This window comes from Bombus fervidus, chromosome 7, assembly GCF_041682495.2.
Source record: "Bombus fervidus isolate BK054 chromosome 7, iyBomFerv1, whole genome shotgun sequence".
NCBI lineage: Eukaryota > Metazoa > Arthropoda > Insecta > Hymenoptera > Apidae > Bombus > Bombus fervidus.
This window is the reverse complement of record NC_091523.1, coordinates 736,651-752,697: the sequence shown is the minus strand read 5'-3', so window position 1 is coordinate 752,697 and position 16,047 is coordinate 736,651. Positions and strand designations below refer to the sequence as shown.

General features: G+C 32.3%; 3 protein-coding genes and 1 pseudogene across 4 annotated transcripts; 3 read left to right on the top strand and 1 right to left on the bottom strand.

Moving 5' to 3' along the window:
- Positions 1-589: 589 nt before the first annotated feature.
- LOC141445792 (pigment-dispersing hormone peptides-like) lies at positions 590-1,545 on the top strand. Its single transcript, XM_074111822.1, has 4 exons — positions 590-760; positions 906-1,052; positions 1,133-1,259; positions 1,331-1,545. The coding sequence occupies exons 3-4, from the start codon at positions 1,134-1,136 to the stop codon at positions 1,454-1,456; spliced, it is 252 nt and encodes an 83-aa protein (XP_073967923.1). The 5' UTR covers positions 590-760; positions 906-1,052; position 1,133; the 3' UTR covers positions 1,457-1,545.
- Positions 1,546-1,687: 142 nt separating this feature from the next.
- On the bottom strand, positions 1,688-7,769 carry LOC139988685 (uncharacterized). Of its 2 annotated transcripts, XM_072006369.1 has the most exons (9): positions 5,468-5,605; positions 5,218-5,354; positions 4,488-4,859; positions 3,738-4,418; positions 3,331-3,650; positions 2,924-3,250; positions 2,576-2,840; positions 2,248-2,478; positions 1,688-2,095 (listed from the first exon to the last, which is right to left on the bottom strand). In XM_072006369.1, exons 2-9 carry the CDS (start codon positions 5,250-5,252, stop codon positions 1,801-1,803), a joined length of 2,526 nt encoding a protein of 841 aa, XP_071862470.1. In that variant the 5' UTR covers positions 5,253-5,354; positions 5,468-5,605; the 3' UTR covers positions 1,688-1,800. The 2 variants fall into 2 exon arrangements, with proteins under 2 accessions (XP_071862470.1, XP_071862469.1); XM_072006368.1 differs by lacking the exons at positions 5,218-5,354; positions 5,468-5,605 and adding an exon at positions 7,532-7,769.
- On the top strand, positions 5,692-7,504 carry LOC139988686 (uncharacterized). The gene is made up of 2 exons (XM_074111848.1): positions 5,692-5,759; positions 5,826-7,504. The coding sequence occupies exon 2, from the start codon at positions 6,809-6,811 to the stop codon at positions 7,502-7,504; it is 696 nt and encodes a 231-aa protein (XP_073967949.1). The 5' UTR covers positions 5,692-5,759; positions 5,826-6,808.
- A 221-nt stretch (positions 7,770-7,990) lies between the features above and the next one.
- LOC139988829 (uncharacterized) lies at positions 7,991-11,477 on the top strand (annotated as a pseudogene).
- Positions 11,478-16,047: the final 4,570 nt, after the last annotated feature.

Sequence of the window (16,047 nt, the reverse complement as noted above, 5' to 3'; positions counted from 1 at the left end):
GGAGCCTCGTCCTTTAAGAATTAAGGAAACTTTTCTCGTATTCGTCTGCAAAGGGAGGGCAAGGGAGAAATCGCGCGGAGCGTCGTTAATGAGCCAAAAGCAAAAGACATTGTAAATAATCGTAAAGTTGAACACCTGAGAGCGCCAATATTCTTCTACAACGTAAATGTATACATAAATTCCATATGTTTGCGTTATCGTATCGTTAACTGGAAAGCAGTGAGTCGTAAATGTAGATAAGACGTTCATGCACTGCGTGTTTGTGAACGTTACTAATCGTAAGCGCGGGCGTATAAATGTGAGCGCCAATACCTTCAGTAAGATTCTTACTCGACTTTGATCTGCTCTTTCAATATGTAAGGCAACTTAGGAGGAGCGTCAATGACCCAGAATAACAGTAATGACGAAAATAATGCATATTAATGGGAGCATATTGGTACTTTTGTTAGTCCTATTGCTTCCTTTATATCCGCTACAATTGTCATTACTTTCGTCACACCTGTGTGTTAAATTTATTGTACATAAAAAATAAAATTCTCAAAGAGGATGTTGTTGCGAAGAAAGAAAAAAGTGGAATCTTTTAGGAACTTTTAGGAGAATGGTGAAGCATCATGGAAAATTAAGGAGAAGGATCAAGGTGTCCAAGAAATTCATGGCCAACATCTTTGGATGAAAAAAATAATAATCTTCAGAAATTCGTCGTGATACTGTGAAGAAATGTTATGATGAAATGATATGTCATCACAAAGTTATTTCTAAAGTAAGAAAGAGAAGAAATATATCTTCTGCCGACCAGGTGGATTAAAAACTCTGTCATAAACAATGCTAGAGCTTATATAATAATTAAAAAAGAAAATGGATGAATTTCTTCAATATTTCCTCAAGGAGATAACTGTCATTCACAGATCCGTCTGTCGTGACCAGATTTCAACCCTCACGAACATCACCCGTATAAAAGTACCGTAGCTTGGAGCTCTCAGGGCAATTCCGCTTTACCCGGCTAACAGAAACAGTATTTGCACTTGCATTAATTCCTACAGTACGGAAAGCAGGTAATTGTATAAAATTTTTTAAATTGGAAACTAAACTAAGGAGGGTAATTAATAATTTTCACATGTTTTTGTATACAAAGTATGACACCGGTAAAATACGTGCTGATCTTACTTGTGATGCTGGGAATCACGTACCAAACACTGGGAGCAACTGAAGATTCTTATAGGAATCTGTTGGGATTGAATCTTCCATACGGCAGTGGAATGGTAAGAAAATATAAAATATGACTTCTGTTTAGTTTTAATGATCCTAATAAATATGTGAAATGTGTTTCTAGAATAATGATTTACAATTTGCAAGACTGCTGATGTTGCCACCATGCCTCTGTCATTCTAAGCGCAACTCTGAACTTATAAACTCGCTGCTAGGTCTACCGAAAAACATGAACAACGCTGGAAAGTAAAATTGCTGAAATTCTTTGACAATGAAGCTACGCTTTATCGAATGTATACGTTTCAAAGAATCTTTTAAGCTTGTAATGTATTAAACTCAATGAACTCAATAGAATTAAGTTCTTGTTGGAGGTCTTCTAATCAACTATCTCTTCCTGGCAACAAAAGGTATCAACTGTTACATAAAATAAACGCCAAATGAAAGATAATGTTTAGTTAGCCACAAAATAAAAAACACAATGTTTAATTATTTAATATTTTATTCATTTGATACAATCTCAAGTGTAAAACATAAATATTTCGAAAGTAATGTACAAAGTTCATTCTGTAGAAAAACAATCATTCTGGTCTCTGTTTAAAATTTTAGATGGAATCCACCACCAATTGGTGGTTGTCTACCGCCTTCGGTAAGACCCATGTGAAAACCAGAGTTGCTTAAATCAGCATCGTCTCCGTCTCCTAATTGTTTGTATTCTTTCCCACCACTTGGTGGTTTTGGTGAAGCATTCGCTGTTCGTACACCAAGCTCTGACTTAGCTGGCCATGTAGGAAACATTTGTGGATCTATTGGTAACGGTGCTTCTGTGAAGTAGCCATGTTTTAAAGCATCCTCTGCTGAGATTCGCTGTTGAGGATCGTACGTAAGAAATCTGAAAAGAAAAATTTGTTTTAAGTTAACAAAAAAAAAAAAAAAAAAAAAAAAAAAAAAAAAAAAAAAAAAAAAAAAAAAAAAAAAAAAAAAAAAAAAAAAAAAAAAGAAAAACGACGTTAGATCTAAAAAACATTATTTAAAGAATCTTACTTGTTTAATAACTCGATGCCTAAATCTGATAAGGATAAGCTGAAACGTTGTCTCAAATTGTTTACGGGATAATGAGCGAATGGAACTTTCTGCACCAACGGCATTTTGCTATATCCTGGCCATATTCGATCATTTGGAGTACCTAATTCCTTGAATATCCTGTTTAATTGATCAATTTCCGATTTACCAGGAAAGAGTGCCTCCATTCTTAATAATTCTGCAAAAATGCATCTGGAAAAAACATATAATTTCATTGATAACGCAAACATATACTGAATAGAATAGAATAGAATAGAAAGAAATATTGATTCTGTAATATTTTTCTTACCCAACTGACCACATATCGATAGGAGTGCTATACTCCTTTCCACTTAGTAGCAATTCAGGAGCTCTGTACCAAAGTGTTACTACAATCGGAGTATATTGTCTTAATGGAGAACCATATTCTCGTGCTAAACCAAAATCACCAACTTTCAAAATACCTCGGTGACTTAGTAACAAATTCGACGTTTTCAAATCTCGATGAAGTATCCAATTATCGTGTAAGTGAGCTACTGCTCGTAATAATTGTTGCATAAGACATTTGACTTCTCCTGTGGACAAAATATTCATGTTTTATTTCTTTTATCAATAATACAATTATTTTTATTTTATTTCAATTATTTTATTTATTTACCTGGTATGAAAACTTGTTTCTTTTGTTTCATCGTTTCCATTAACGATTTTAAATCATGCTCAACATAATCCATTACAATAAATATCTTATCCATATTGCTACCAACAACTATTTCTCGAACAGTAACGATATTTGGATGCTGAGCTTTCAGCAGAGTATTTATTTCTCTGAGACTGGTAATCGGAAAACCTTCCTTCTCTTTCTCCATTTTTAAACGTTTCAAAGCAACGATTTCATCTGTACGTTTATCGCGTGCTCTGTACACTACACCGTATGTACCTTCTTCAATACGATTTAAACACTGAAATTCTTCTACACTTCTACAACCTGCAATGCCAAAAAGTTTATTTTTTGTCATTCATCGTCAACACGAAAATCAAAGGAAATAAATAGATTAAACTACGCACCTTGAATTGCTGGCAAATATGGAGGTAATTCAGGCTCTTCAGCTTCCTTTTTTCCTTCTTCTTCTATATTCTTAGACGCGCCGTTTGAATCTACGTGTCCAGGCGATTCTCCGTCAGAATGATCAGACTTAGCCAACCGATCAACAGATAAGGGGCTTGGATTATTGTAATCGGAACCATCATTAGAATCGGCGTTAGAACCTTTATTTGAATCATTAGATTCATCGTCATCATCGCTGCTAGATTCGGATGAGTCGGAAGAATGTCTATCGGAGGACCTCTCACGTATACTTCTTTCTCCATCGGATGAATGTCTAGATCTGTAAATAAATAACCAAGGTGTTTTAGAAATCAAAAATAGAATATCATGATATCGATTACAACAGATATTCTGCTTTAATTTTTACTCGATAGACTTAGAACGAACTTCATCCGAATGAGCCGGACTCGGACTCTCGTCCGATAATTCCACGATAGATGGATCTTGATTGTTGTCTGGGCTTAGAGGTCGTTTCTCCCCTCTTTTCATTCGCCGCGCTTCCAACTCCAATCTAGAGACTTCTTTTCTCCTCGCCATCTCTCTATCCGCTTCCAGTAACCTTTCTTTCCTAAGTTCCTGTTCGGTCATTTCTTTCGGGTCCTTCGGCTGTATCGGTATTTCATTCATTTCCATATCATCTGGCTCTTCTGTGACAATTTCCATTGCTTCACGCAATTGTTTTTCTCTATGTTCTTTTTCGCGCTCTGCTTTTTCTCTATCTCTTTCACGAAGTCGATCATGTTTGTGTGATCTTTTATGACGTTTCTCACTTCTTTCGGGCCGTTCCATTAACTCCGTTTCAGAGTACTGCTCTTCCAATACTCTCATATGCCTATGTTCCTCCATTCGAATTTCACGTCGTTCTCTAATATCATCGATAATACGAGTCTCGCGACGTTCTCGCATATCTTCCAACCGTATATCTCTACGATCACGCGGTTCGCGTAATTCTCGAGAATCGTCCAAACGAATCTCGCGACGAGTTTCCACTTTGTAATCTCGAATGTCCCGCGAATCTTCTCGTCTTTCCCTTCTCTTATCCAATAACCTGTAAGTTAGACATATTAATGGAAAATATAGCTTTATTTGTCAAAGTAAATGTGAAATATGTGCATACCTTTCTCTCAGATCCTCCAAAACACGGTCCCCTGTACTTCTCTCTTTCCTATCATGTCTAGACTCTCTATCTCTGTGACTTTCCATTCTTTCTAGCCTTTCAAGCCTCTCTCTATCTCTTTTGGAACCTTCTGAACGCTCTGATCTTTCCAAAATATCCACACCATGCCTACGGTGTCTATGTTTATCTCTATGTCTATCCTCCCCACGATCATGATGTCTAGACTTTCTTTCTTTTTCTTCCCTACGATCTCTTCTATCACTGTGTTTGTCTCTTCTGCGTGATGAATTAGATTTGTGATGTCGGACTACAGCCTGTGGTGGTTTTATATCCAAAGAGTCTGCTGTATCTCCTCCATCCTCTTCTGAAAAGCTGTAAGTATAATTTTTTTAAAACAACTAATACTTAAGCACACAAAACTTTTTTGGTAGAACATGTATGTTTTTTTCATTTGATATATACGTGCAATGCATGTACAACATATCTAATTGAAAGAAAAGACAAGTCAATAATGAAAAATATTATTGCTAGAACTTAACGACATACTAGATATTATTAAATACATATCGAAACTTATTTTCGCTAATAGTGAACTATTTGGTAGGTTCGATTATTTTCAAACTTTAGTATATTAAAAGGAACTACTTAAGGAAGCAAAATATTATGAAAAAGGTATCGCCAACAATTGTAAGTATTTTTAATTTTAATTTAAACCTAAACCTAAACTAACCTCAATCTAGTCCAAACCGTATTAAATTTTGTCATTTGTATTTCGCGATTCGTCCACTAGAGCTAAATTAAAATTGAACAGTCGTCGAAACGTCATACAGTGGTCGTCAAACACAAATCAGCTGAAATAGCTAGATACTGATAGTGATATAGATATTAAGTTCCATTTTTTGTATACTTGTTGCATGTATTGTTATTTTCTTTCTTGTAATTATTTTATTAATAAATATTAAATTAAACTGCTCTTTTACCTGTTTAATGTTTAGTTCCGATTCAATTGCTCTCATATAGTTAGAGATTAGGTTTAGGTTTAGTTTTATAGTCAAATTAAAAGTATTTATACTTGTTCACAACTCTGCTTTTTGTGATGCTTTGCTTCTCTAAACAGTCCTTTATAATATACTAAAGTTTGAAAACAATCGTAGACACACACCAAATTGCTCACTATTACCTTATTTTTCTTTATTTAAAAAGTAAAAGAAAACAATATGTACATATATGCATTACTGAAAAGAAGTCTAGGGTGGGACAAAGGCAAGGGAGGTACTGTTCTCCATTACTTATCGTCACATGTTGCTATATTGTTTTATTTATATATATGACACTTAGGAAATGGACAAACTAAAGTGTGGAAAAATACTTGGAGGAATGTAAAGACTGGACTTGCAATGGAAGAACAGTAGAGGAAATGTAGACAGAAATCAAAAAGAAGATAAACAAAGCAATGCCAAAGAAGAAAGTGGAGATAAGGAGATGGGGCATGGAGGAGAAAGCATGGTACGACAAGGAGTGGAAAGAGAGGAAAAGAGATAAGAAGGAAGGTAATAAAGTTTATGAAAGGGAAATACAGCAGAGAAGCTCTCATAGAGAAAAAAAGGGAATTCAGACAGTAGTGCAAACAAAGAAAGGAAAAGCAAGAAGAAGAAGAAACGGAGAAAATCAAGAAGATCAAAACAGAACAAGCATGGAAATACATAAATAAATATAGAAGAAGAAGAGAGGGTATAGATGAAGAAATAAGCGTAGAAAAGTGGAAAAAGCACTTCATGGAAATTCTAGAAGGAACAGAGCACAAAGAGGGCAGAAAGATGGAGGAGCATCGAGCAGAAGAGAAAACAATGGAGGAGAGAGAAGATAATATAGAGCACTAATATAGAGCATAATATAGAGGTGATCTTCCAACTAAGGAACTTGAAGGAGAAGGAAGCAACTGGGTAAGACGGGTTGGAAAATGAAGTATGGAAGTACGCAACGAAGGAAGTGGGGGAAACACTATGGGATTTGCTAAGGAAAATATGGAATGGGGAAGGGATACCAGAAGATTGGGAAAAAGGAGTAATATTCCCGATATACAAGAAGGGGGACAAGAGAGTAACGAAAAGTTACAGAGGAGTAACATTAATAGACACAGCATATAAGATCTACGCAGGGATACTGGACGAACAGCTGAAGGCAGAAATAGAAACCAAACCGGAAGAAAGGCAATTCGGATTTAGAAAAGGAAGAGGTGTGACCGACGCATTATTCGTGATAAGCCACATAATAGACAAACAGCTGAAAAATTTTTAAAGGAAACTGAATTGGAACTGAGCATGGAAAAGACCAAAATGATAGTGTTCGAAAAAAAAAAGAATAAGAAAGGACAAAGAAAATGGAAATGGGGAGAGCAAGAATTAGAAGAAGTGGAAGAGATAAGATACCTAGGGTACATACTACAGAAAAACGGCAGCGATGAGAAATACATAAAAGATAGGAAAAAGAGAGCAACTATTGCAATGAAGAAAACGTGGAGCGTAGGAGAAAGAATTTTCAAACAGGACTACAATCGAAGAATGAAGATGTTCGGAGCACTGGTAGAGAGCGTGGCACTGTTTGGAGCAGAAATATGGGGCTGGAACATAGAAGAAAGGCTGGATAAAATACAAAGGAAATACGTAAAATGGATCCTAGGCCTAGACATGACAATGCCGAACTACATATTGGCAGAGGAAGCGAAACTGACAGAAATAAGAGAAAAAGCACTAAAAAGAGCAGCAAGATATGAAGAGAAAGCCATAGAATCAAAAAAAGAATTAGTGAAGAAGTGCATAAAGGAAAGAGAGAGAAGCTGGAGAAAGGGCCAAGAAGAGAAAGGAGCAAGAAAGAGGAAGAAGCAATTAGGAGAAGTGAGAAATGGAGTGACACAAAGGGAAGCAAGAGAAGAACAAAGAAGGACGACAATAGACCAAATTATAGGAGAAAGCAGAAATAGAAAATCAGAAGAGAGGAGCAGAATTGAGATTAGTTAGTTAATAAAGCATCATGTAATTTTATACCTGAAATCGTCCATATCCTTCAAAGGGCTTTTCTTTATTTCTCCGTCTTCACTTTGATTATCAATATCCATGTCAAAGCTATACTTTATTTTAGAGCACATAAAATGATTGACTTCTTTTGTATATTATGATAGTTTTCGACACGTATAATCCAAAAATGCACGTCTTCACTTTAGAAATCTAACAGTTCACAAATAATCTATTTCTTGACACATTCCAAGCACTCACAACCGAACACAAGCAGCTACAACTTGCAACTAAACATGTTCACTTTTCATTGCTCAATCCACCATACACTGTTGCCATATATACAGTTACGAACAAAACAGCCATGAAATATAAAAATTCACTAGATTTACGACAATAGATTTAATTACATACATAGTGTAAAAATGCAACGAATTTTGTCAATATTCATTTATTAATCGGAAAAATAAACAAAGTATCTCGAATATAGTAATGAAATTACATACATTACAATATGAAAATTACCAACCTTCTGCCGATTATACTGGATATAATATTGCACAGCAATATCCTCCTAATTTTGATAAAACTGCTAGTACTAGTGTTACTAAAGCTGAGATACCTCAAACATCGATAACACAAACGTCTGCGCCTCTAGCAAGTACAGTTACTAAAACAACAGATGTACAAGCACAGCTTTATACCACTCTAGCTCAACAAGGACAACAATATATACCTGAATCACAACAAAAATTTGTTTCTTAAGAATCTGTTTCAACCATCAGTCAACATGTATTACCAGTGGATAATACTCAAATGCAAAACTATATCCTCCCTCAAATTAGTCAAAGTGAAGTTTCATGTACTCAAAGTTACATTGGTACAATGTATTATAATCCATCCGAGTTACATGCTCAACAAGTCACATCGAATCCAAGTACATCCGAAACGACTAATATTCCTGCCTCTAGCCACTATATGCAAACACAATATATGAATACAAGCATTCCTCAACCTGTTTATTCTACTAGTTCTTTAACTGTTCCAGTAAATAATATGGGGACTTCATATTCTTCTAACTTGCACAGCTCCAATGCTGTACAATATCCACAGCAGAGTAGTACAGAACAAACTAAACAAATTTATACAGATAAAGTATACCAATATGGATGACAAGTATCAGCTAGTGACACCACTTTAACTTACCCTAATACTTATCATGGTTTACAACATGCCAGTGTTTCATATACACAAACTATATTACCTACAGATACTTCTAATACATATGCATACTCAAATTGTTCTATTAATACAGAAATAATTCAAAGTCATACAAAGCCTTTGGCAAGTATGCAAAATTACACACAAGCATATCAGTACCCACAACAGTACCCTGGGTATGGTGGTTATTCTCATGTATACAACCAAGGATACAATTATATTCAAGGAAATCAAATAACTATGCCAGTGACATAATCTTATAAAGGCCAAATGGGATACACTTATAATTCCACCAACCAATGTTATGAATATAATCCTAGTAATGTTCAAACTTCACAATCAAATCAAGTATCACAGCAACCTTCTGAATCAACACTGCAAATAAATACCGGCATTAACAATGTATGTCAACAACAAGAAAGTAGTGCGAGATACACAAATGCTAGTAATAATTCTATGGTTAGTCAAACTCCATCTTCTCAATATTCAGAACAAACTTATCAACCTCAAGGTGTAGCTGACATTTATTACACTATACCATATGGTCTCCAAATGCAAAGTACTCAAGGTAAATATCAAACTATTGTTTTATATTAACATTGCAATTATTTAAATTTTATGTTTAACTTTTCTAGCATCCTCTAACAGAAATGAAAACTACACTAATTACAATCAAACATACATGCAAGCTGCTAATAATGGAACTAATACAACGACAAGCGGGAATCCTACTAAACCCGCTACAATGTCAGAGAAATCTAATGTGGACTTGCTTGCTGACCTTGATATCACTATAGATCATGCACCTTTAGTGCCAGAAGTACGTTTTGTCAATAAAAGCAATGCACAAGACGAAGCTGTAATGAAAGATACGACAAAAGATGAAACGAAAGATACTGCTAGTGAAGATGATAAAGTAAAGTCGAATGACACTACTACTGTCGAAGATAAGACGGAAAACGAGAATTTGCAGATTGTATGGGATACGTGGTACAATGACGTGCAACCTAAAAAGGATCCTTTAGGAGATCCAGTAGCATTGCAGAAGTTTATAAATGAAGTTGAAAAATATGAGAAATTTGTAGATAGCTTACTTGTTAAAACATTAAGTGGAGCAACTAATCTTGATATAAAATGGAAGGAAGTCCAAGAATTTGAAGTAGGATCATATGAATTCCAAATTACTTGTATAGTGTAAAATATTATTCTGTTAATCACACTACAAAATAATATACTTGAATTTTAGGAAAGGGAAAGTGGTAAACAATCGTGTACAGTAGCGCTAGCTCATTCTTCGGAAAATAGAGTAATGGAATGTATCCCATATGACACAACAAGGGTACAAATATCGTCGACAGATATTCCAAATTATATTAATGCTTCTCATATAATGGAAATTACACAATGGATACCAACAGCATTTATTATTATTCAAGCACCATTGCCGGACAAATTAGAAGTATTTTGGATGATGATATGGGAACAAGAAAGTGAAATAATTGCATGTTTAGTATCCGATGCACAATTAAATGGAGAGATATACTGGCCTATAAACGAAGAAGATATTCTGAACATTGGTAGCTTTACGATATCATTAAAAAAGAGAGTAAACTATATATCCTACGTCCAAAGAGTTATTTCTGTGCATAATACTAAAAAGAACTCAGAAAAGACTGTCGTGCACATGCAATTTCTCACATGGCCTGCCAAGTATGTCTTCAAAATAAATAATATTCAACCATTTTATGTATATAATTTTTTTTTACTTTTCAGTGGTTTTCCTAGTAGTCCAGGTGCACTGCTTACTTTTTCAACGGATGTAATGACAGAACAAGCACTGAGACGGTGTACAAAACCATTGGTGGTACATTGTTTGGATGGTGGAGCACTAAGCAGCTTATTCCTAGTAGCAGCAGCAACAGTATGCCATATACGTGCAGGTTGCGGAATAGTTAATGTACCTCTTGTATTCAAGGGTCTTCTGAAGTGCCGTAAACAAATTGTAAATAAGGAGACCTTGTTATTCGCGTATCAGTTGGTATTATACCACGCTCAAGACATTTTAATGAAACGTAAGAACTATTTCTCCTCTAATTGTTTATATGATTTGATCGAATTAATTCAAAATAAAATTTTCTTATCGGATATTTAGGTGGAATTTTATCGTCCACTCGCTCGACATTTGAAAATTTCGAAGGATTAAAGGGAAATAAGGACAAAACATCAAGGAAGATGCACCCTTCTGATGATTTCCTTCAAACTCTTGGCATAAATACCCAACGATCAGATGTTGACCAAGGTATTGTAAAATAATATTTTTTACAAAGTATAGTTTAGTGATATTGTTTAAACTTTAGGTCGACAAAAAGCTTCTACTGCTAATTCAATACATTCAACGACGTAGATTCAAGAGAAACCTAAAGAAGGAATAATCGATTCGCTAAGTCAACTGGATCCTCTATGGTCTATTAGAAGATAATGAAATAAATTTGCAAGTAAAACTTCATTATGCACCAACCAATAAATTTATTATTTAAATGAACGTTTGCATTCCTACGTTTTTTAAATTAACCATATTGCTAAGAGTAAAATAATAATGGTAATTGTATAAACATTGCAATTCATATTAATTCACATAAATGACTCGATATTTCTGAAACAAAAGACACTTATCGTTCAGGAGTTTCATAATATTTAAGTTTTAATGGTTTTACAATCTGTAAAATATATCGAATAAAATGTATGTATGAAAAACAAATGTTGTCTGTTTACATTTATTTCCATCTTCACCAGAAAATCATATATTTCCATACACATCCACAAAACATACGATATAAGGCACGCGTTTCTAAAGCATATGGATGATAAATTGGTACGTATTCCTAATATACATATGTTCATACGTTACAAGGTAATAATATGTAACGTATAACGTTATAAGGTAATAGTATATAACGTTATACGTTGTAACGTAATGCTACATAACGTTATACGTTATAACGTAACAGTATGTAACGTTATACGTTATACGGTAATAGTATATAATGTTACACGTTATAACATAATGCTGCATAACGTTATACGTTATAACGTAATAGTATATAACGTTATACGTTATAACGTAATGCTACATAAGGATATACGTTATAAGGTAATAGTATATAACGTATTACGTTATTAGGTAACAATATAAAACGTATAACGTTATAAGGTAATAGCATATAACGTTATACGTTATAACGTAATAGTATATAACGTATACGGTTATAATGCAACAGTATGTAACGTATAACGTTATAAGATAACAGTATATAACGTATAACGATATAATGTAATAGTATATAATGTTATTCGTTATAACATAATGCTACGTAACGTTATACGTTATAACGTACCAGTATATAACGAATAACGTTATAAGGTAGCAATATATAACGTATAACGTTTAAAGGTAATAGTATATAACGTAAAACGTTAGAAGGTAATAGTATATAACGTATAACGTTTAAAGGTAATAGTATATAACGTTATACGTTATAAGGTAATAGTATAAAATGTATAACGTTATAAGGTAACAGTATATAACGTATAACGATATAAGGTAATAGTATATAACGTTATACGTTATAAGGTAATAGTATAAAACGTATAACGTTATAAGGTAATAGTATACAACGTTATACGTTATAACGTAATAGTATATAACGAATAACGTTATAAGGTAACAGTATATGAAGTACAACGATATTAGGTAATAGTATATAACGTTATACGCTATAACGTAATGCTATATAACGTTTTACGTTATTAGGTAATAATATATAATGTTATACGTTATAAGGTAATAGTATATAACGTTATACGTTATAAGGTAATGGAATATAACGTACAACGTTATAAGATAACAGTATATAACGTATATAGATATAATGTAATAGTGTATAACGTTATTCGTTATAACGTAATGCTACATAACGTTATACATTATATGGTAATTGTATACAACGTTATACGTTATGATGTAATAGTATATAACGTTATAGGTTATAAGGTAATGGTATATAACGTATAACCTTAGAAGATAACAGTATATAACATATAACGATATAAGGAAATAATATATAACGTTATACGCTATAACGTAATGCTACATAACGTTATACGTTACAAGGTAATAGTATGTAACGTATAACGTTGTAAGGTATAGTATATAACGTCATACGTTACAACGTAATGCTACATAACGTTGTACGTTATAACGTAACAGTATGTAACGTTATACGTTATACGGTAATAGTATATAACGTATAACGATGTAAGGTAATAGTATATAACGATATACGCTATAACGTAATGCTACATAACGTTATGCGTTATAACGTAATAGTATATAACCAATAACGTTATAAGGTGATAGTATATAACGTATAAAGTTATAAGGTAATAGTATATAACGTTATACGTTATAATGTAATTGTATACAGCCTTATACTTTATAACGTAATGCTACATAACGTTATACGTTATATGGTAATAGTATATAACGTATAACGTTATAAGGTAATATTATATAACGTATAACGTTATAAGGTAACAGTATATAACGTTATACGTTACAACGTAATGCTACATAACGGTATACGTTATATGGTAATAGTATACAACATTATACATTATAACGTAATAGTATATAATGTTATACGTTATAACATAATGCTACATAACGTTATACGTTATAAGGTTATAGTATATAACGTTATACGTTATAACGTAATGCTACATAACGTTATACGTCATAAGGTAATAGGATATAACGTTATACGTTATAAGGTAATAGTAATAACGTTATACGTTATAAGGTAATGGTATATAACGTATAACGTTATAAGATAACAGTATATAACGTATAACGATGTAAGGTAATAGTATACAACATTATACGTTATAACGTAATGCTACATAACGTTATACGTCATAAGGTAATAGTATATAACGTTATACGTTATAAGGTAATAGTATAAAATGTATAACGTTATATGGTAACAGTATATAACGTATAACGATATAACGTAATAGTATATAACGTTATACGTCATAAGGTAATAGTATAAAACGTATAACGTTATAAGGTAATAGTATATAACGTTATACGTTATAGCGTAACGCTACATAACGTTATACGTCGTAAGGTAATATTATATAAAGTTATACGCTATATAGTAATGCTACATGTCTTATAACGTTATAAGGTAATAGTATACAACGTTATACGCTATAACGTAATAGTATATAACGAATAACGTTATAAGGTAACAGTATATGAAGTATAACGATATAAGGTAATAGTATATAACGTTATACGGTATAAGGTAATAGTATATAACGTTATACGTTATAAGGTAATAGTATATAATGTATAACATTATAAAGTAATAGTATATAACGTATAACGTTAAAAGGTAATAGTATATAACGTTAGACGTTATAACGTAATACTACATAACTTTATACGTTATAAGGTAATAGTAAATAACGTTATACGTTATGAGGTTATAGTATATAATGTTATACGTTATAACATAATGCTACATACCGTTATACGTTATAAGGTAATAGTATATAACGTATAACGTTATAAGGTAATGCCACATAACGTTATATGTTATACGGTAATAGTATATAGCGTTATACGTTAGAACGTAATGCTACCTAACTTTATACGTTATAAGGTAACAGTATATAACGTTATACGTTATAACGTAATGCTATATAACGTTATACGTTATAAGGTAATAATATATAACGTTATACGTTATAAGGTAACAGTATATAACGTTATAGCTTATAAGGTAATAGTATATAACGTTGTACGTTATAAGGTAATGGTATATAACGTATAACCTTATAAGATAACAGTATATAACATATAACGATATAAGGTAATAGTATAAAACATATACCGTTGTAAGGTAATAGTATGTAACGTATAACGTTATAAGGTAATAGTATATAACGTATAACGTTATAAGGTAATAGTATATAACGTATAACGTTATAAGGTAATAGTATATAACGTTATACGTTATTAGGTAATAGTACATAATGTATAACGTTATAAGGTAATTGAATAACGTATAACGTTATAAGGTAACAGTATATAACGTTATACGTTATAACGTAATGCTACATAACGTTATACGTCATAAGGTAATAGTATATAACGTTGTACGCTATAACGTAATGCTTCATATCTTATAACGTTGTAAGGTAATAGTATACAACGTTACACGTTATAACGTAATAGTATATAACGAATAACGATATAAGGTAACCGTATGTAAAGTATAACGATATAGGGTAATAGTATATAACGTTATACGTATAAGGTAATAGTATATAACGTATAACGTTATAAGGTAATAGTATATAACGTTATACGTTATTAGGTAATAGTATATAATGTATATACTATTATAAGGTCATTGTATATATCGTATAACGTTGTAAGGTAATAGTATATAACGTTATACGTTATAACGTAATGCTACATAACGTTATACGTAATAAGGTAATTGCAAATAACGTTATACGTTATAAGGTTATAGTATATAATGTTATACGTTATAACATAATGCTACATAACGTTATACGTTATAAGGTAATAGTGTATAACTTATATCGTTATAAGGTAACAGTATATAACGTTATACGCTATAACGTAATGCTACATATCTTATAACGTTGTAAGGTAATAGTATACAACGTATAACGTTATGAGGTAATAATATATAACGTTTTACGTTATAAGGATATTGAATCCTGCCTTATACGTTATAACGTAATGCTACATTACGTTATACGTTATGAGGTAACATTATATAACGTATAACGTTATAATGTAATAGTATATAACGTATAACGTTTAAAGGTAATAGTATATAACGTAAAACGTTGGAAGGTAATAGTATATAACATTATACGTTATAAGGTAATAGGATATAACGTTATACGTTATGACGTAGTGCTTCATAATGTTATACGTTACAACGTAATAGCATACAAAGTTATACGTTATAACGTAATGCCATATAACGTTATATGATATACGGTAATAGTATGTAACGTATAACGTTATAAGGTAATTGTATATAACGTATAACGTTATAATGTAATAGTATATAACGTTATTCGTTATAACGTAATACTACATAACGTTATACGTTATATTGAAATAGTATACAACATTATACATTATAACGTAATAGTATATAATGTTATACGTTATAACGTAATAGCATACAAAGTTATACGTTATAACGTAATGCCAT

What these genes read in the sequence shown, in the direction of transcription:
- LOC141445792 (XM_074111822.1), top strand. Translation starts at nt 1,134, where the DNA reads ATGACACCGGTAAAATACGTGCTGATCTTACTTGTGATGCTGGGAATC. An exon ending in TTCCATACGGCAGTGGAATG is followed by an intron (nt 1,260 to 1,330) that starts GTAAGAAAATAT and finishes ATGTGTTTCTAG; the next exon opens with AATAATGATTTACAATTTGC.
- LOC139988686 (XM_074111848.1), top strand. Translation starts at nt 6,809, where the DNA reads ATGGAAAAGACCAAAATGATAGTGTTCGAAAAAAAAAAGAATAAGAAA.
- LOC139988685 (XM_072006368.1), bottom strand. Translation starts at nt 7,632, where the DNA reads ATGTGCTCTAAAATAAAGTATAGCTTTGACATGGATATTGATAATCAA. An exon ending in GTTCGTTCTAAGTCTATCGA is followed by an intron (nt 3,651 to 3,737) that starts GTAAAAATTAAA and finishes ATTTATTTACAG; the next exon opens with ATCTAGACATTCATCCGATG. An exon ending in GAAACAAGTTTTCATACCAG is followed by an intron (nt 2,841 to 2,923) that starts GTAAATAAATAA and finishes TTTTGTCCACAG; the next exon opens with GAGAAGTCAAATGTCTTATG.